General features: G+C 35.4%; 1 protein-coding gene across 7 annotated transcripts in view; it reads right to left on the minus strand.

Annotated features, from left to right (window-relative positions):
- The window catches only part of NEK7 (NIMA related kinase 7), a 157,662-nt gene that overhangs the window by 75,634 nt on the left and 60,477 nt on the right, over positions 1-21,551 (minus strand). For 6 of the 7 annotated variants that reach the window (XR_007411758.1, XM_025429699.3, XM_035718856.2 and 3 more), the window contains one exon: positions 17,881-17,965. Coding sequence is in view for 5 of the 7 variants with exons in the window: in XM_025429699.3 (XP_025285484.1) it covers positions 17,881-17,937 (57 nt within the window). In the remaining 2 variants the exon portion in view is untranslated. Of the gene's footprint in view, positions 1-15,664; positions 15,790-17,880; positions 17,966-21,551 lie in introns of those variants that run through there. The other variant, XM_035718862.2, reaches the window with a different exon arrangement.

The raw sequence follows: 21,551 nt of genomic DNA on the forward strand, positions 1-21,551 counted from the left end.
GCATGATTATAACCATTGAGGGGCTCTGAGTAGAATCAGGTAGAGAAGCAGTACAGGGCAGTGGAAAAAACTTCAGTCCCATATAAACTGTCTCTGCCTCTTACAGCTCCCCAACAGGTGAAACAGAGAATTCCCTTTAATTCTCACTATTAAAGGACACTTCAGTAATAATCCATGGTCTGGGTTAGGGTAAAATGGGAAGCATTAAACACTGTGTTTACGTAGGCATGGTATTATGAAAGAATCCAATGAGTTCCCATTCAGCCCTTTCAGAAAGGCAGAGAGGTTCTGGAGTTAATCAGCAAGGCCTGGGCTCAAATCCCAGCTCTGATGCTGGTATCTTTCTGAGCTGGCAAGCTACCCAAATCTTGTTTCCGATTGAATTGGGTCTGAGGGAGATGATGATTATAAAGTACCTAGGACAGAGCCAAGCACAGAGCACATAATCAATTATCAGAGAAGACATTCCTTTCCCCAAGAGTGCCAGCAGTGACAACTTTCTACCAACTGGCTCTCAAAACAGGGTTCTTGTGCTGGAAAAGCCTCCTTTAACGTCTCCTAGCTGTCACTAGACTTCCCAACGCCAACGGCACACTTACTGGGAGTTCTTAGTATCACCCGATGCTGAGCTTTGCCTTCCAACTGGGATACCTCATTTATCATGTGGATTATCGTCCTGATTCATAAATGAAGATAGCCTAACCCCTTGGATATGAAGCTACTTAAGTGACAATACAGTGTATCTACTAGGATTATTCCGCCCAATGTCCTTTAATAATTACTGGGAGGAAGGCATTCAGTAAAAAGAACATGTTTACAATTTGGTTATCTGGTTACATCATGCTTAAGATAAAGTTTAAGACGCAGGCACATTAAAGAGGAGAATACTGGTTCAAAACCCATAAACCCTACGACTTTGAAACTGCTTGGCTTCGCGACAAGAGAACTGAGAAAGGGCATGGCTAATTCAGTACATAGCATCTTCTAAAATTACTGAAATAAAGACTACATACCCCACATAAGTAGTTTCAAACAGATGAATTTTGGGAAGAAGCCTTAAAACATAACTAGTTAACTTGTTTCTTGGTATTACTTTATCTCTTAATTACTAGCCGCAAGACACTCATAACTCTTGACTTAAAGGGCATAATTAAAACTGTTCTTGGAAGCATTTATATTACATTTTTGTGGTAAATTATTATGTTTAGCTTCATAACATTTTTGAATCTATGTACTAACAGGCTGTATTATAAAAGTATTCTGAGGGCAGCCCGGTGGCTCAGCGGTTTAGCGCCGCCTTCGGCCTGGGGTGTGATCCTGGAGACCCAGGATTGAGTCCCATGTTGGGCTCCCTGCATGGGGCCTGCTTCTCCCTCTGCCTTGTCTCTGCCTGCCTCTATGTCATAAATAAATAAATAAAATATTTTTTTAAAAAAAGTATTCTGAAATACCAGAAGCAAAAAATATTCAAAATTATAGATAATAATGAAGAAATCAAACCCTAGAGTGAATGAAGCTTTATCCTTAAACCTTAAATGTTTTATCCTTAAACCTTAAATGTTTCGGTTTCTTATTAATGCAGCTCTTGTTAATCTGAATGCACTCTAATCACGTAACACTAGATCTTGCTAACAAATTGGGATTCACTTCCTACATGTCAGTCTGTGTTTACCACGTCCTTCATATAAAACTTTTCTTTTTAAAATAAAATTCATTCCCCTCTGCTAGTGACTCTTATTCTCACAGGTGCAGACTCTTTACACAATGATTTCCTAGGACTAAATTAATTTCTTTAATTTGCTTTAAATTTGAAGGCAAGAATACTTAATGAGCAATGAGATAATTCAGGATAACATTATGATGACAATTCTCTCTCGGGAAATTAGAAGAGTCACAGCATGGACTCAATAAACTCTCCAGAGAGAAAATTATATCCTGATAATTCCTAGTGGTATTGTTATCAATGATCTAATATACAAGCCAGTATTAATTACAGTATTTAACATCATTAATAAGGTTTTCATTCATATTACCAATTATGCAAGTTAATAAACTGCTTTATATTTTACATTAATATTATTGGATACCTCCAAAATTTAAGAGTAACAAACTTCAAAATGCCCTTCAAGTTTATTTAGCAATAAAGCTCATGCTATGATCTTGAATATATTACTTATCACCAGACTACTCAAACTAGAATAGTCTTTTAACAATATTTAACACAACTCCATCAAATACTATTTTTTACACACTTCACTGAAAACCACAAAACAGGAAAACACCACATGTACCAGCAAAGTCTAATGACCCATGCTTTTTTACATTTGAAAAATTATCTCCCTAAAATTTCTTGAAATATTTCAAAGGTAACCAATTCTTGAAGATATTAAGTCTTGGAGATTTGCAACCAGTTTGAACAATATGCCATTAATCATTATAACTGGCTTTTTATCAGAGGAGGAAATTCATTATAGCAAAAGAAAAATGAATGACCAAATAAACTAATTATCTAGTTAAACATTTGTAAGACCCTGGTATTTGTATCATTTAATCATCATTAGTTATACTACCAAGCATAATAATTAGTATATCTAAATTATGTAACCAAAAATACAATCTTTCTGACCTTATTATGAGCAGAATAGCTGATTAATGACAAAGATACTCCCATCTCTCCCACTCTCCCATGAGCATCACCAGCTATACCTGGTAAAATTAAATATGGGAGGAATACAGAGATAGAGACAGGGAGAAATAGAGGAAAGAGGTCTTCTAACATTTATTCATTTTTCCCACAAGTATTAACAGGGGAGGGGATATAAACAAATGAATACACAATACAAAAACAATAAAAAGTAAACAAACACGTAAGAGTATCTAATATTTATTCCACATACTCAAGTGCTATGCAGAGAAATATAATAGAGTGATATATTGAAAAATGAGTGGATGGTTATTTTAGATGGAGTAATTTAGGGATGACCTTACTGAGGAGGTGACATTTACACTGCAATTAAAAGACCACAGGAAAGGAAGCAGCAGAAAGAACATCTTGACATAGTGTCAAAGGAATTGCTGACAAATTGAATATGAGAAGTGAGGGACAGAGAAATCAAGGATAAATCACAGATTTTTGGCTTGAGCATGTAGATGGATCTTGATGCCATTTCCTGGGATAAACAAGATGAAAGGAGAGAGTTTGGGCAGAAGGTAGGCAATAAAAATGTAATAAAGATTATAATATGATATAAGAAGAACCAATGAGTAGAGAAACCCGTAGGCCAAGGAATAACTGGCAGAAAGCAGTCACTATCATAGTCATGGCTGACGTGGTCACCATGACTATCAACTAGTGAGCACTATGTACTGAACAGCATACTGCAGAAAGCTCCATGTCAACTCTATGAAGTAAAAAAAATATTATTCTTCTCATTTATTAATAAGTTTTATAGATGTCAAATAACTCACTCTCCCTCACATAGCTAGAAAGGGAGAGATCCAAGAATTCATCCTAGACCACCTGTCTTCACATCTCCTGCTCTCAACCACCACACTACCCAGCCAGTCCTTCTGTTTCCTTCCAGCAACTCTACAGATAAATGCTGGTGTTCCACAGGATACTATCCTTGGCCTTCTCTTCTTCTTTACTTGTTCACTCTGGGCAATCTAACTCATTGTTTAATCTCAATCATTTATTGGTTCTGGAAGTTTGTGTTGAATTGATTCCAGGTATCCCTCATACCCTCTATTGGACATTCTATCATAACTCTCCTAGAAACTCCTCCTCAATCCCCCCCTTGTTCTCCCTTGATCTACATCCCTTTGATCTATACTTAATGAGATCCAGTCAAGAAAGAAAAAGAAATAATGCATGATTAAGTTTATTTTATATAAATGTGGCTGATAAAAGAGGTACTTATCAAAATTTCTAAATATAAAAAATATTTGCTTTGTGAATATTTAAAGTGAGAAAGTTGAAACATTACCATAGTCATATGAAAAAAATCATAATATTCACATAGTAATGACATAAAGGAAGACAAAATATAAAGATATCCTAAAATGTACTAATTTTTAAACATTTTAATTCCAGTGTACCTAACATACAATGTCATATTCTTTTCAGATGTACAAAACAGTGACTCAACAATTCTATTTTTGCTCCAGGGCTCATTAAAGTAAGTGTACGCTGAATCCCCTTCACCTATTTCACCCATTCCCCCTCACTCCTCCCCTCTGATAACCATCTGTTTTTGTTCTATATAGGAAGAGTCTGTTCTTTGGTTCGTCCTCTCCCCCCCGCCTTTGTTTTGTTTCTTATAAATCATGTATGATTGAAATCCTATGGTATCTGTCTTTCTCTGATAGACTTATTTCACTTAGGATTAGACTTTCTAGATCCATCCATGTTGTTGCAAATACCAGGATTTCACTCTTCTTTATGGCTGAATAATATTCCATTATACATATATACCACCTCTTCTTTATTCATTCATCGATCCATGGGCATGTAGATTGCTTCCATAATTTGGTTATTGTAAATAATGCCACAGTAAACAGAAGGGTGCGTGAGTCCCTTTAAATCAGTGTTTTTGCACCCTTTGGGTAAATAGTAATTTGATTACTGGATCATGGGGTAATTCTATTTTTAATTTTTTGAAGAACTTCCATACCATCTTCCATAGTGGCTGCACCAATTTGCATTCCCACCAACATTTCAAAATGATTCCTGTTTCTCCATACCCTTGCCAACTGTTTTTTTTTTTTTTAATTTTTGCTATTCTGACAGGTGTGAGGTAGGATCTCATTGTGGTTTTGATTTGCATTTCCCTGATAATGAACGATGTTGAACAACTTTTCATGTGTCTGTTGGCCATCTGTATGTCTTCTCTGAAGAAATATCTGTTCATGTCTTCTGCCCATTTTTTAACTGAATTATTAGTTTTTGGGGAGTTGAGTTATATAAGTTCTTTGTATATTTTGGATACTCTTTATCAGATACGTCATTCGCAAATATCTGTTTCCATTCAGGTAGGCTGTCTTTTAGTTTTGTTTCCCTTGCTGGGCAGAAGCTTTTTATTTTGATGTGATCCCAATAGTTTATTTTTGCTTTTGTTTCCCTTGCCTCAGGAGACATATCTAGAAATGTCACAGAAATTACTACCTGTGCTCTCTTCTAGGATTTTAAGAGCTTCAGGTCTCACATTAAGGCCCTTATTAGTTCATTTTGAGTTTATTTTCATGTTTGGTATAAGAGTATGGGTCCAATTTCATTATTTTGCATGTTGCTGTCCAGTTTTCCCAATGCCATTTGTGGAAGGACTGTCTTTTTCCCATTGCATGTTCTTGCCTCCTTCATCCAAGATTAACATGATATAATTGGGGGTTTATTTTTGGGTTTTCTATTCCTTTGCATCGAACCATGTGTTTGTTTTTATGCCGGTACTATATTGTTTTGATTACTACAGATTTGTAATATAATTTGAAGTCTGGAATTGCGATACCTCCAGTTTTGGGTTTGTTTTTGTTTTCAAGATTCCTTTGTATATTCGAGGTCTTTTATGGTTCATACAAATTTGGGGTTGTTTGTTCTAGTTCTGTAATATTTTGGTATTTTGATAGGGATCGCATTAAATCTGTAGATGTAGCACAGACATTTTGACAATATTTGGTCTTTCAATCCATGAGCATGGTACGTCTTTTCATTTCTTTGTGTTGTCTTCAATTTCTTTCATCAGTGTTTATTAGTTTTCAGAGTACAAATCTTTCACCTCTTTGGTTAAGATTATTCCTAGGTATTTTATTATTTTGAGTGCAACTATAAATAGGACTGTTTTAATTTCTCTTTCCATTGCATTATTAGTGTATAGAAAAGCAAAAGATTTCTGTACATAAATTGTATATCCTACAACATTACTGAATTTGTTTATCAGTTCGAATAGTTTTTTGGTGGTCTTTAGGGTTTTCTATACATTGTATCATGTTATCTCCAAATGGGAAAAGTTTTACTTCTTCCTTACCAATTCTGATGCCTTTAATTCCCTTCTCTTGTCTGACTGCTGTGGCTATGACTTCAGTACCACTTTGAATAAAACTTGTAGGAGTGGACATCCTTGTCTGTTCCTGACCTTAGGGGAAAGCTGTTTTTTGGTCTGTTTGTTGTTTACTTGTTTGTTTACCAGTGAGCATGATGATTTCTCTGCATTGACTGAAATGATCATATGGTTTTTATCCCTTCTCTTATTGATGTGATGTACCACAATGGTTTGCAAATATTGAAGCACGCATGCATCCAAGAATAAATCCTACTTGACAGTGGTTGAATGACTTATTTTAACGTATTGTTTAATGTGGTTTGCTAATATTTTGGTCAAGAAATTTGCATCTGTGTTCCTCAAAAATACTGGCCTGTAACACTCTTTTTTGTTGTGCCTTTATGTGGTTTTGAAATCAGGGTAGTGCTGGCCTCATAGAATGATTTTGGAAGTTTTCCTTTCTCTTTTATTTCTTGGAATAATTTGAGAAGAATAAGTATTAACTCTTCTTTAAATGTTTGGTAGAATTCACTGGTGAAGCTGTTTGGTCCCAGACTTGTGTTTGTTGGGAAGTTTTGATTACTAATTCAATTTCTTTTTGGTAAGCGATCTGTTTAAATTTTCTATTTCCTCCTGTTTCAGTTTTGGTAGGTTATACATTCTAGGAATTTATCCATTTCTTCTAGACTATTCAGTTTGTTGGCATATAATTTTTCATAATATTCTCTTTCAATCCTTTGTATTTCTGTGCTCAGTTGTTATTTTTCTTTTGTTTCTGATTTTCTCTCTCTTTTGCTTTGTTTTGTTTGTTTTTTTAATGAGTCTGGCTAGAGTTTTATCAATTTTGTTGATCTTTTCAAAGAACCAGGCCCTGATTTCATTGAACGGTTCTATTATTTTTTAAGTTTCTACATCATTTCTTTATTATTTCCTTATGTTGGATTTGGGTTTTATTCTTTTTCTAGCTTCTTTAGGTGTAAGGTTAGGTTGTTTGAGATTTTTCTTGCTTCTTGAGGTAGGCATGGAATAGTATAAATTTCCCTCTTAACTGCTTTTGCTACATCCCAAAGATTTTGGGCTGTTGTCCAAATTTCATTTTCATTTGTCTCCATGTATTTTTTTTTATTTCCTCCTTGATTTTGGTTGACCCATTCATTGTTTCATAGCATGCTTATTTAACCTCCATGTATTTCTGCTCTTTCCAGATTTTCTTATGGTTGATTTCTAGTTTCATTGCACAGTGGTCAGAAGTTTAACTCTGATTTTTTGAAATCGTTGAGACTTCCTTTGTGACCTATTCTAGAGAATGTTCTGTATGGACTTGAAAAAAATGTGTATCCTGCTGTTTTAGGAGAATATTATGAATTTATTTATTGAATCCATCTGGCCCAGTGTGTCAAAGCCAGTTTTCTTGTTGATCTTCTGTTTAGATAATCTTTCCATTGATTTAAGTAGGTTTAAAAGTCCTCTACTATTATCGTATTATTACCAATTAGTTCCTTCATTTTTTTGTATATATATATTTTTTCTTATTGAAGTTCAATTTGCCAACATACAGTATAACACCCAGTGCTCATCCCATCAAGTGCCCTCTTCAGTGCCTGTCACCCAGTCACCCCATCCCACCTCTCCTTCCACTTCCCCTTGTTCGTTTCCCAATTAGTTCCTTTATATTTATTAATTAACTCTTTTATATATTTGGGTGCTCCCATGTTGGGTGCATAAATATTTACAATTGTTATGTCTTCTTGTTGGACTGTTTGATAAACTGTTCTTCTTTGTCTCTGGTTATAGTCTTTGTTTTAAAATCAATTTTGTCTGATATAAGTTTTGCTACCTCAACTTTCTTTTCACATCAGTTTGCATCATATATATTTCTCTATCCCCTTACTTTCAAATTGCAAGTGTCTTCAGGTCTGAAATGAATCTCTTATGGGCAGCATATAGATGGGTCTTATTTTTATACCCATTCCATCATCCTACATCTTTTGATTGGACCGTTTAATTTAGTCCATTTACATTCAAAGTAATTATTGATAGGGATATATTTATTTTCATTTTGTTACTGGTTTTTGGTTTTTGTAGATCTTCTCTGTTCTTTTCTTCTCTTGCTCTTTTTTCTCACAAGTTTTCTTTCTTTAGTGATACACTTGAATTCCTTTCTCTTTATTTTTTCATTATCTATATTGATTTTTGATTTGTGGTTACCATTAGGTTTGTAATCTTCTGCACAGAGCAATCTATCTTAAGTTAATGGTTGTTTTAAGTTTGAAACCATTCCGTATTCTAGGCTGTATCTCCAAGAGCTGTTTATTGTGCTGTCTCTTGAAGGGTGGGGAAATCAGCTTCCTACGCATTCTAGGCTCTCTCAGAGCTGAGCCTACTGATTTTTAAAATTCCAGGCTTTAAGTACTGCTGCTTGAATGGACTCAGTAAATTTGGCCACTCTGACTTTCAATGCCAAATGCTATGGGAGTTATCTTCACCCTGCAGGCTTCCCAGTGTGACAGTCAGTCTATTTCTCACTATGCTCACCCTGACCATGCCTGTGGTTCCCTCCCTCCCACAGGGTTTAGCTTCTCCACTGCATCTCTGCCCTTCCTACCCTCGTCAATGTGGCCTCTTCTACTTAGTTGTTTGTTCTGTCAGTTTGGGTTGTTTTCTGGGTATTTACACTGATATGAGTGCTATCTAGTTGTATCCATGGTACAAGGTAAGTTTAGGGTCCTCTTACTCTGCCATCTTCCCTGGAAGTAACATGACTGAATTCTAACAAATAGAACCCATAATTCAATGTTGCTCTTCAAAACAGGTACCATGGTAGGATATAAACTTACTCCAGGAAGGCTTCTAATACTTCAACTAGGTTTGAAATTCCTTCTTTAGAATTGTAACCTGTTTGTGAACCATATGAAAATTATTGATCTTATTTTAGAAGATAACCCATTTTGGTCAAAAGAAAAAAACCAACACTACTTACTTTTTTCATTAAGTAAATACAAATTCTTGGCTCCAAAGTATTTTGGAACACTTCTGCATATCAAATATACCCTCAAAAATGGAATGATTTTCATCACTGTAATTATTAATTATATATTTCAGGCACTGAATGCAGTTCCAAATAAAAGTGGAAAACTATTTTAATTAACGTTGGGCTCATCTTTCCCAAATCACTCTAAACAGATTGCTCAAAGTGAAAGACAGCAAATGAAAGAATCTGTAAAAAAAAAATATATATATATATATATTTATTTATGTATTTATTTATTTATTTTAGGGAGTGGGGGTGGGGAGGAGAGCACAAAGGGGAGGGGCAGAGGGAAAGGAAGAGAGAATCCAAAGCAGACACCATGCTGAGTGCAGAGCCCAATGTGCAGCTCAATCTCACCACCTTGAGATCATGCCCTGAGCCAAAACCAAGAGTCAGACACTTTACCAACTATACCACTCAGGTGTCTCAGATGAAAGAATCTTTACTGTATTCTTATGTTTTTAAATCATCTAACTTCCTCAAAGTATTTCCTTTAAAATTTGAGGAACACTTACCCCTAGGTAGGTAAACATGAACAATCTAAATTCAAAATTAAACCAAACTTCAAATATTTTGAAATTATTTCTCATTACAACATAGTCTTCTAAAATAACTCTGAAGTTACTAAAATCTATAGAATATTAACATAATATAGTTTGATTAATATTTAGCTGGTAAAGAAGTATAAGTTAACTTTCATTTAGAGATTAATTCATTCACCCAACATTACTGAGTAGCAATTATCTACTATCATTGACATAAAACATGGTCCACAAAAGTGAACACTGCATTGCTGATATAACATGTTCTTTTTTTTTAAATTAAAATATAATTGCTGTACAATGTTATGTTAGTTTCAGGTTTATAACATATTAATTCAACAATTCTATACACTACTCAATGCTCACCACAATATGTATAGTCACCATCTGTCACCAACATTATTACAATATTACTGGCTATATTCCATATCCAGTACTTTTCATCTCTGTGACTTACTTATTTTATATAACTAGAAATTTGTACTTCTTAGTCTCTTCACTTATTTTGTCCATCCCCTCACCTACTTCCCCCTCTGGCAACCACCATTTGTTCTCTGTTTTTAAGAGTTTGTTTTTTGATTGTTTGCTCATTTGTTCTGTTTTTCAGATTCCACATATAAGTGAAATCATATGGTATTTTTCTTTCTCTACTGGACTTATTTCATTTAGCATAATACCCTATAAGCCCATTCACAATGTCATAAATGGCAAGATCACACCCCATCTTCTTTATCCATACACCTATAAATGAACACTTGGGTTGTTTTCATATGTTGGCTATTATAAATAATGCAATAAACATTGTTTTTTTGCAATATAAATATAGGGATGCATGTATCTTTTCGAAGTTTATTTATGGGAAGCATATTAGTATATGGAACTACCCAATAATCACTATATTTCTGAGAGTAATTTTTTGTTGTCTTCCAAATTATACACTTCCTATACTGTAACACTTTCCCTAGTATCTCTATCATGAAATGTAGCTTACATAACATTATAATGAGGCTTTATGCTCATTATGTTCCATTAATGACTAAATATCCTTGAATACCATTACCTAGCTACCTTAGACTTTGAGGTGAAAGCATGGTATAAGCAAGATATGACTGAATCTGAGTCCAAAATAAGAAATGATACAAATCATAGTTGGAGAAATAAAGGAGACCAGAAGATGCAAGACAATACATCATATAAGAAAATGCAGAATTCACCCCAAGAGCAATAGAAAGCAACCCTTTAAGGAGCATAAGATAATGCAATGTACACTTTAAAAGGATAACTCACGCTACAATGTAAAGAATGGACTAGAAATGGTAAAGTGAAAGGTAAAGAGCTCAGTTACAAGTTTCTGCAATAATCTGTAAAAGATGAAAACAATCTAAACTAGAATGGCATAGTCAGGAAATAGAGAATTAGCAGATCAATAGCTTTTTTAGGAAATAAAAAAAAAAAATCAAGAGAACATGGAGATTGCCTAAAAATAAGATATTAGATTCCCTTGTTTGTAGTTTGGTAACCAGATGGATAGTGGTAATAATTACAAGCAAAAATCAACCTTGGACAAAATATAATAAATTTCATCTTGAAGACTAGGAGCTTGAGGTACCTATAAAAATATCAAGAGTCATGGTGATTAAGATCAAACTGGCCAGGAAACGTATGAGGAGCTTTCTCTGTGAAAGCTAAAGAATTACTAGCTTGGAGTCAGACAACCTTGGGTCAAATCTCAGCTCTACCACTTCCTAGCTATGTTACCATAGTCAAATCAATTCGTCTGAGCCTCCATCTCTTATTTGTTAAGTGTGAAAAATAATGTTTCATATATTATCTATCAGAAATAAATGAAGCAATGTATTCAAAACACTTAGCACAAGGTAGTTATATTGTAGGAATTCGATAATCGGTAGGTGCCAATAGTAGCGGCGGTATCACTACCCTGGACAAAAGCAGGATGAAGGTGGTAAGACAGTGAATCAGGTGGTCAAGTTTTCAACTAACATGAGGGGTGATGAGGAGGGCAGAAGATAACAGCTATCAGAAAGATGAAAATTCTTTAGATGGGGAGCAGAAGGCTCAGTATAGCTTGTTTCACCACTTCCTACTCCTCCCCCCAAAAAAGATGTGGTGCTCAGAAAGAGTTACTGTGGATAGAAAAGGCTGCTGTTGCTTGTTCCTGATCCTTATGGTTTATGGCTATTAGAGAACAAGTAGCCTCTACTTGAGAGGGTTATGGGGAAAAAGCAGTGTCCTTGGGGGAAAGGGGTACATTCCAGTTAAAAAAAAAAAAAGAAGTAAAAAAAAAAGCTGACTAAGAAATGAGGGATGTAGGTGGAACCTCATATAATGAAACAGAAATTCTGTAGGTATTTGCACATTTTAATATTCTTATTCAAAAAAGTAGTGCTTCAAAAGAGAAAACTGATTTCATGCCAAGTTTATATTCATTCAACAAATATTTACTGAATGTCTATTCTGTGCCTGGATGCCATTCTAGGGACTAGGGATAAAGGTTATATCTTAGGAGAACAATGACAATGAACAAAATAAAGAATAATAAGGTGATAAATTCTATGAAGAAAAATACGACAGCAATGGCATACTGGGTTGGCGTGAAATTTCAATTTTCATTTAATGATCCCAGAAGTGGTATTTAAATATATACTTGAAGAAGATGAGTGAGCTGATGAGAAATTACTAGAAGGTTTTAAACAGTCATAATTTGACTATAATGTTATATTTTATATTTAAATTTTGTAGAATTTTGTAATGGCTTCTGTGTTGAGAGGAGTAAAGAGAGGCAAGGGTGGAAGCAGAGACCAAGTAGGAGGCTATCACAGTAAGGTATGTGAAAAACTAAAATAATTTTGACCACAGTGGTAGCAGAGAGTAAGAAGTATTCCAATTCTAAATATTTTTTAAATAATTTTGACCACAGTGGTAACAGAGAGTAAGAAGTATTCCAATTCTAAATATTTTTTAAAGTCAGAGCCTATGGGATCTGTTAACAGGTTAGATGTAAAATGACAGGGATGGGCGGTAGTCTGGAATGTCCCTAAAAATTTTAGCCTAGCAACTGAAAGAATGGACTTCCCACTAATTGTGATAGAGAAGGCTGTAGACAGAACAGTTTTAGGATGAATATTCAGAGGTCAGTTTCAGATATGTTAGAGTTGAGACATGCAAATCTGTTTTCAAGTATGCAAGTGGATACATGAGTTTGGAATTCAGGACAGAGGTCTGGGTTGAGACATAAATTTGAGAGGCACCAGCATAAGATCATATTTAGAATCCTGAACTGTTAAGAGGTTCAGAAGAGGAGGAGAAATTAGCAAAAGAGGGAACACCAAGACAAGCAAAAAACAAAGTTCTTGGAAGCTAAGCAGGGAACAGGCTTCAAAGAAAAAGTATGATCAACTCTAACAAATGCAGCTGATAGTCAGGAAGATGAGGCCTGAGGACAGACAGCTGGACAGGGCAACAATGGGAAGCACAATCCTGGCAAGAGCAGTTTCAGCAGCATAGTCAGGGAGAAAGCACTACTGGAGTACATTTCAGAGAGTGAAAGGAGAAATGAGACAAAACTACAAATAAATCTTTCTAGGAACTTTGCAATAAAAGGCAGCAGAGAAATAGGTCAATAGCTGTGGAGAAGGAGGACTTCAAACACTGTTTTTTGAGTTGCTTTGGTTTGGTTTGTTGTTTGATGGAAGAAGTAACAGCACAATCATATATAATGGGAAGGACTCAGTAAAGAAAGCGGAAATAAGCAGGGGATGGAAATGAGATCTGGTGCTCATGGGAGAGCTGGCCTTTGAGAACAACTGGCTCAGTTCATCTGATAACAGAAAAGGCAGATCACATGAGTACAGATTCTGGAAGATATCCATGGCAGGAATCTGTGGGTGATCTCTTCTGATTCAGTTTTTCTTTAAGTAAAGTAGGAAGCAAGGGTGTTAGCTGAGAGTGAGAATGGGGAACAAAGTATTGGGGGCTGAGGAGAGAAAAGATGAAGTAGTCACTGAGGAGCCGGGTGAGCCGGATATGGCTGCTGACACATATAATTAAGGGTTACTTGATGTTCATGGTCATGAACTGAAACTATGGCAAGAGTCTTCTTTCCTTAAAATAGCTGCTGCTCATTCTCCTCTGCCTTTACCAATAAAGTTATTCAATGAATTAAACTGTGAAAAGGAGAATATTACACCTAAAGTTGTAAAAAAAAAAAAAAACGCCTCAAAATAGAAGCCCTATTCAATGCTGTATGATAGGTACCTTGGCAAAATCAATTTATCATAATAAATTAAATGAGGACTTCACAAAGAAATTCTATAAGCTAAAGAGAGGGACTCCTGGGTGGCTCCACAGACGTTGAGCATCTTCCCATGTTGAGCATCTGCCTTTGGCTCAGGGCGTGATCCTGGAGTCCCCGGATCAAGCCCCACGTCAGACTCTCTGCATGGAGCCCACTTCTCTCTCTGCCTATGTCTCTGCCTTTCTGTATCTCTCTCATGAATAAATAAATAAAATCTTAAAAAAAAAAAAAAAGATAAGCTAAGAGGAGAAGGTAATATAGTTACCATGTCTAAAAATCCTACCCACTCAGTAGAGTCCACAGGGGACTGCTTCACTCTGGCCCACAACACACCTTGATCACTAGTCTGACATTCTATGAGGTAAATCTCCTCTCACCTCTCCATACTCCTTCCACAGAGATGCAAAACTAAAGTGGATTGTAGTTTGGGCTGCCATGAAGCTTAAAGGAATGGTCAGTCTACCTTACTGCTTGGATTGGAAAACTGCAAAACCAGATTCTCATATCTTCCAAGCTGTAAAATAAAGACTATTTTTCTACCTGTAGATGTGGGATGCTTTCCCTCCTTAATAGGTAGCCAAAGCATAACAGCAGATATCTACAAATTAACAAATAATAATTATAATCTAAGCCCCGAAGATTATAATTAAAATTATTCCTCCTTCTAATCAGCCCCAGAAATTAGATTTGTACCAATTAATAATTGTTTATATTTAAATTTAGGATAAAAATGTGAATGTACCATAGCCCTCTTCAATCAATGACCACTAATTAAAATACTCAAAAAAGTTAGTTATAAATTTCCCTTGTTTCAAATTAGTCTCATAGTAGAAAGTAAACATTTTACTATTTATCTGTCAACATCTTGTACACAGTCTGTATTTTTTTTTAAGAAGTTCAGCCCAATCCATTGTTCCACAAATAAGAGTCCTAAAGCAATGAGAATACATAGAATAAAAATCTAGTCAAAATTCCCTTGCAGTATCTTCTAGGCTTTAGTGGAAGGAATCAAAGGAGAGAAGAAGGAAGGAAAAGAAGGTAAGGGAAAAAATGGAAGCTGATAGAACAAATTTTCCCTAAGTTCAAGAGAATGACAGTAATACAAAAACACATTTGAAGAGATACCTAAATCTCACAATCTAAAAAGAGAAAGAAAGAAAGAAAGAAGAAAGAAAGAAAGAAAGAAAGAAAGAAAGAAAGAAAGAAAGAAAGAAAGAAAGAAAGAAAGAAAGAAACTCCTATACTAAAAATGAGACCAGATATTATGCATCATGGGGTTAGAGTATTCATCTCGGAACAAGGAAAGATATGCCAAGAATATACATCACTCATCATTGTAACAGGGCATAATTGGTATTTGACACTCAGAAAGCTGACTTCCCTGGATTTCTGTTTATGTCCACATCATATTAGCATTACAAAAGTGAAAGAAGTCACTTGGCTAACCATATGTTGCCATATCACCCCGGTTATTCAGGCCAATGGCCTGGAACAAAACAAAAGAAGCTTGTCAACCCCGAGCACACTGTCCTTTCCCAGCCCTTTAAAATAACGCTGCTGAGAGCGGTAACATTCTTCAAAGACTTAATAAGCAGTAACGCCTATAAGCTCTTGTCAGGTAATCTTTCTTTCACTATCTCACACTATCAGTCTGAATGCAGGGATGGGGAGTGGGGGGGACAAAATCCTTCTCCCTTCCCCCCACCTGCCACAGACAGCTAGGACCTGGGATGACACTTGCCTGCTTCCAACAGGGCGAGAGGTCCACCCACACAGGAGCAGCAGCAGGAGGCACAAGCTAAAGCGAACAGTGTGAAAAGAGATGCAGAACCACGTATATAATCTGGAAATTTATGCTGTGTGGCAGCCTGTGTCTCATAGGAAAACAATGACTTTCATTTTTGCCTCCTACTGCCACTCCGACCTTTCTTGGTTGGTGACTCAGTAGGAGGCAAAAATGAAAGTGCTTTTTTTCTCCCCCCTTTGAAACTTACGGCTGTTCCAAACTGTGGATTTCAAAATCATAACATGAACTGCCTAATTTTCAGAACTGCTTCTTTTACGGTCTTCACTAGAAACAATAGACTGTGAAACAATAGTGTTGGCCTTGATGTGTAAAACTGGCTCTAGGATTCTATCTTAGAATCTATCTATCTTAAGTTTCTATCTATCTGAATACTTAGAAGTTGCTTAATACAATCTCGGGAATTTATGACCAGAGCACAAAACATGGACAGATTTTAAAAAAACAAGCATCTTGAAATTAAACTACTGGACACTGTGTATTAACTAACTGGAATTTAAACCTTAAAAATAAAGAAATTAAAGTATTTGCCTTACTTTAAGCTAAAGGGTCTCTTTTCTGAATACAGAGAATTCAGGTAAGTATAACAAAGAAAAGCAATGTAAAATTCAGTTAGGTAAAGGGCTAATCTAAACATCTTAATTTGAAGGAGTCCCTGGTTGGCTACAATTACGTATTCTTACTGAGGCCCTGCTCCACATGAGGAAGGGCAGTACCACAGGGCACCCAAAGTAAGAGACAGTCCTCTTCCTCAAGGAGGGTTTAACCCAATAGAGGTAAGAAAATGTCCACAGAGAACACAAAGGTGTCCGAACTACCAGAAGACATGCAAAGAATGTGTATCATCAGGCTTCCAAGAAAAGATATTACATTCAGAAAATCAGAAATAGCTTCATGATAGAAATGGCATTTTAGGTGGTGCTGGAAAGATGAGCAGGTTTTCAAAAACCGGAGAGAAAAATGAGGGTGCAAACTGAACAAAATCACAGAGGCAGAAAAGGTAGTTTATGTGTATGCAGTACTTTCTGAACTGTGTTTTAGATACCAATCTGGGAGAGGTCAATAGGTGTGCTTAAAAAAAGGGGTCCCACAGTCAAATAAGGGTGAAAAACACTACACCCTAGGTCCTCCTCTTTGAAATTTAAAATGTGCTTCATAAAATTAGAATAAGAAAGTCTCTGAGCAAGGATGGTCAAAAAGTAACTGTCAGTACAAGTCCCCCCAAACCTGTATGACTACACAACTCATTTTTTTAAATTTTATTTATTTATTCATGAGAGATACACACAGAGAGAGAGAGAGAGGCACAGACATAGGCAGAGAGAGAAGCAGGCTCCATTCCATGCAGGGAGCCTGACGTGGAACTCGATCCCGGGTCTCCAGGACCACACCCGGGACTGAAGGTGGCGCTAAGCCACTGAGCCACGCGGGCTGCCCTACACAACTCATTTGAAAGAACATCCATCAATTCTTCAATTTCAGAATTACTATATAAGCGAAACTGAGGTAAGATAAGCAGAGTAAATTTGAGACTATTACAGAATGCATCAAACAAAAATCAAAAACTGTGGCTTTTATGAATGCCTACAAAAATGAGGTTTTGCCCCTCCATGGGGGTATTTATTATTTCAAAGATATCATTACATATTGAGCTTAATGGCAAGCTTTGTATAAAACATTCTTTTTTCTTCCTTTTGTTACCAAAAAAAACAAGCAACCACCTAACAGAAGAAATATACTACTCGTCAGAGAACATGAGAAAAGTAGCAATAATGCAAGGCGGTTGTGGGTAAGGCAGGATCAGTCAGTCCAAGCAAAGACAGGCAACAAATACACAGTCACCTCCACAAGCTGGGCACAGCCTCACCTGTGTTCTTTTTTTTTCCCGTAAGTCTATTATTAACTCTCAAAGCCTACAGGTCTTTGATTCAATTAAAGCAAAAATCTAAAGTTCCTCTCTTTTTTTTTTAATGTTCATACATGAGAACTAAGTATTCTAAAACACTACTTAAAAATATACACAACTCTAAAACTTGGACATGCATAATTAGCACTTTTTTGGCTTATTTCCCTAAAGGAACTGTAATTTTATTTACACACACACACACACACACACACACACACACACACCAGCCTTCATTAGACCAAGTTACCTGGGGTTGGAACTGGGGAACAGGTGGCCCTTGCATTCCTTGTGATTGCTCATCCATTGTCTGAAGCAACTGGAACTTTAGAACTCTGCAAAAACATAAAGTTGAAATGTAAATAATGTCATCATTACCAAGTCTTTTTGCTCATCATATGCCCCAGACTTATATTCAATTAGGTTTAACCTAGTTTTTCAAAAAGTATCCATTAAGATATCCCATACTCTTATAACTGTCATTTGCTAAATCCAAAGCTCTGTTCAGCTAACACAAATAGTATGCACTCTCTCAACTAAGTCCATTTCTCCATAGTAGTATTATGTCCTTAGAAAATCCTATTTTGTGAGATGAAATTCTCTCCTTTCCATTATACCTTAGAGACCAAACAGGCTTCCACTTCCCCTTGCCAAGATGCGAAGACAATTACCATGATAAGCTTCCCATAAATGTGGTAAATGTTATACACTAAAATGCATCCCACCTTCATATTCTAAAAATGTTAGTACTTTTGTTATGTATATCCAAATATATAAAAAATATATATAATTCTTACTGTAATTTTTAGGTTTAAGCTTAAAAGGCCAGTCTTCCTACAAGGGTGTTTATCTTTTTACACATACATTGCTTGTAATTAAAAATATCCATCCATTAACTCAGTAAACATAAGCTGAAAACTAATTCTGTATCACCTACTGCACAAGGCTCAAGAATTGAAGGACAAACAAGACACAGCTATTGCCCTACCCAACACTTTTTCTCCACAATGTCAAGAGTATTTCTAGGTTCCTTATAAATGTTATTTTGTAACTAAAATATAACTTATGGGTTTAAAAAAAAAAAAAACTAGGATCCATTTAAATGGGATTAACAGAGAAACTAAAACACATCCTCATTTCATTATATTCTTTAAAAAGCAGTTAAAAAAATGGATCATTTGTATTATAAATATTTCCTTCCATTCTGTAACTTGTCTTTTTTAAAACCTTTCTAATGGCATCTTTCAATTAACTAACGAACAGAAATTCATAAATTTAATATAGTCTAATCAATCTTTTCCTTTACAATATCATTGTGTACTATTTAAGAATTAGTTCCCTAGGATCCCTGGGTGGCGCAGCGGTTTAGCGCCTGCCTTTGGCCCAGGGCGCGATCCTGGAGACCCGGGATCGCATCCCACGTCAGGCTCCCGGTGCATGGAGCCTGCTTCTCCCTCTGCCTATGTCTCTGCCTCTCTCTCTCTCTCTTTCTCTCTCTCTCTCTCTCTGTGACTATCATAAATAAATAAGAAAAAAAAAAAAAAAAAAAGAATTAGTTCCCTAATCTAATATCTCATAGTTCTAACATAAGCCTTACTGTTTTATCTTTCACATTTAGATCTATAACTGACCTGGAATTAAATTTTTGTATGACACAAGGTAAAGTCAATATTTAGGTTTTTTTCTATATGGATATCCAATTGATTTCACATCATATATTGAAATAGTCTTTACTCCACCTCCCACTACACTACTATGTCATCCTTGCCATATATCAAAGGACACCATACTTACATAAATTCATACACACACACACACACACACACACACTGCAACCTTGCTAAATTCATTTATTCAAGTAGATTTTTGGAGATTCTTGCCCCATTGTAATGACTAGAACTTCCAGTACAATGAACCTAAGTAGAGAGCAAACATCCTTTTATGATTCCTTTCAGGGTTGGGGAGGAAAGATTTTCTGTCACCCTTCATGGTTCTTCTAGCTGCTGTAAGAATCAAATTGACATGAGACAGGTTAACAGGAGAAAGGTTTGATAACATATATATCTTCCATATACATAGGAGCAACTCAGGGAAATTGAGCAGCTCCCCAACCTGGTCAAAGCCATCAACTTAAATACTGCCTTCAGCCAAAGACAAAGATGTTGGGAGTCATTTGTGGGAAGTTACCAGGAAAAGCACAGTAAACAACATAGTAAGGTTGCTATGCAGATTTAACTCACTGCCATCTCTAGGAATTTCTCATCAATTTCTAGGAATTGAGTCAAACCCTCTTTCTGGTACAGCAAGGGAGACCTCTTATAAATGGGAGCTTTTTCTTATAAATGTCTCATACAAAAGGATAATTTATAGTTGGTTCTTAGAGCTTTTCCTGTGTTTGCAGTATCGTTAACCAGCTTAAAATAATCAATATGTCAAAGACATATATCTTAGAAAAATATGGTCCCTTCACATTAATAATGTAAGATGTACATTTTTCGTAGATGTCTTAATTTATCAGGTTGAGACACTGTCTTCTATTCTTACTTTGCTAAAATATTTTTTAAAAAATAGATGTTAAATTTCTGTCAAATGCTTTTTCTGTATCTGAGATGATTATATAGCTTTTTTTGTTTGTTAAAATGTTGAAGTATGGTGACTCATTTTTTAATGTTAAGCTGGTATTCATTTCTGAGATGAACTTCATTTGGTCATGATATATAATCATATTTATCTATTTTTGGATTGGATTTTATATACTGTTAGATCCAAGGAGGGGAGGAGAGGAAAGGAGAAAGAGAACTCTGGTAATGAATTAAAATCTTTTACTGTGAAATCCAAATCATTAAAATCAGCATTTCATATCTAGTGTCCCACAGTGTCCCACATCTAGTATCACAAAATACTCCGTGAAAAAAAGGGTTTCCAGGTCAAAGACCTCTACGAAATACTACTTACAATATAAATCACTACTAGAGCCTCATAATAAATAATGGGATTTTAAAGGATCCAAGCATGCCTGCAGCTGATAAAAAACAAACTCTTTTAAAACCTCACTTATGTTTAACTTAATCATAAAATGCTTTCTTTGTGTAACATTTTCTAATATCCCACAATTTGACTAATCCTAAGAGCACAGTTGAGAAATTTGTGCTAGCTTATAATATAATAAAGTGGACTTTATCATACCTATCAATGAATGACAATGTCGAAGTCAACAAAATTATGAAGGAAGGAAGCCAAAGTAAAACAAAACAAAACACCAAAACCAAAAAACCATAAAAATCAAAGAAACCATATAAGTGATTTAACCTAACACTCTGCATAACAGAGTATTCATTTCTACAGTATCCTTGACAAAGGTCAAAATGCCTATGCTTAGAAATTTAACATCTGTATGAAATTCTCGTATTTCGTGTAAGCTTAATATGTACAATGAATAAAAAGCAACAAAATTTTCTTTGCATAATATCTAACATGGTTCTATGCGTCACTAGATTCTTAATGCTATTACAAAAGAATGTGTCAAGGCTTATATACTTCATACCATTATCATATTATCAAATGCCAGAAATATTCATATTTTATCTCCACTAATCTCATCATAAATAAAAATACATTTTACTATGCAAGATATGTTAAATATGTATTCAACCTTCTAGATTATTAATTCCATATCGCAGGGACCTGTATGTGTCATCCACAGCTGTATCCCCAGTGCTTAGGTCAACGCTCGGCACAAAATAGGTGCTGAATCAATATTGATTTAATGAATGAATGCATGTATGTCTGCCGTAAAAACATCAAATAATTATTATTACAGTTTAATAAGTCTAAAGTCATTGTGAGGAAATCATGATCAAATTCATAATCAATTCACCAAATTGGGCAACCAATCTTTAATCAAAAAAGGCTGCCCAAAGA

This window comes from Canis lupus, chromosome 7, assembly GCF_003254725.2.
Source record: "Canis lupus dingo isolate Sandy chromosome 7, ASM325472v2, whole genome shotgun sequence".
Taxonomy (NCBI): Eukaryota; Metazoa; Chordata; class Mammalia; order Carnivora; family Canidae; genus Canis; species Canis lupus.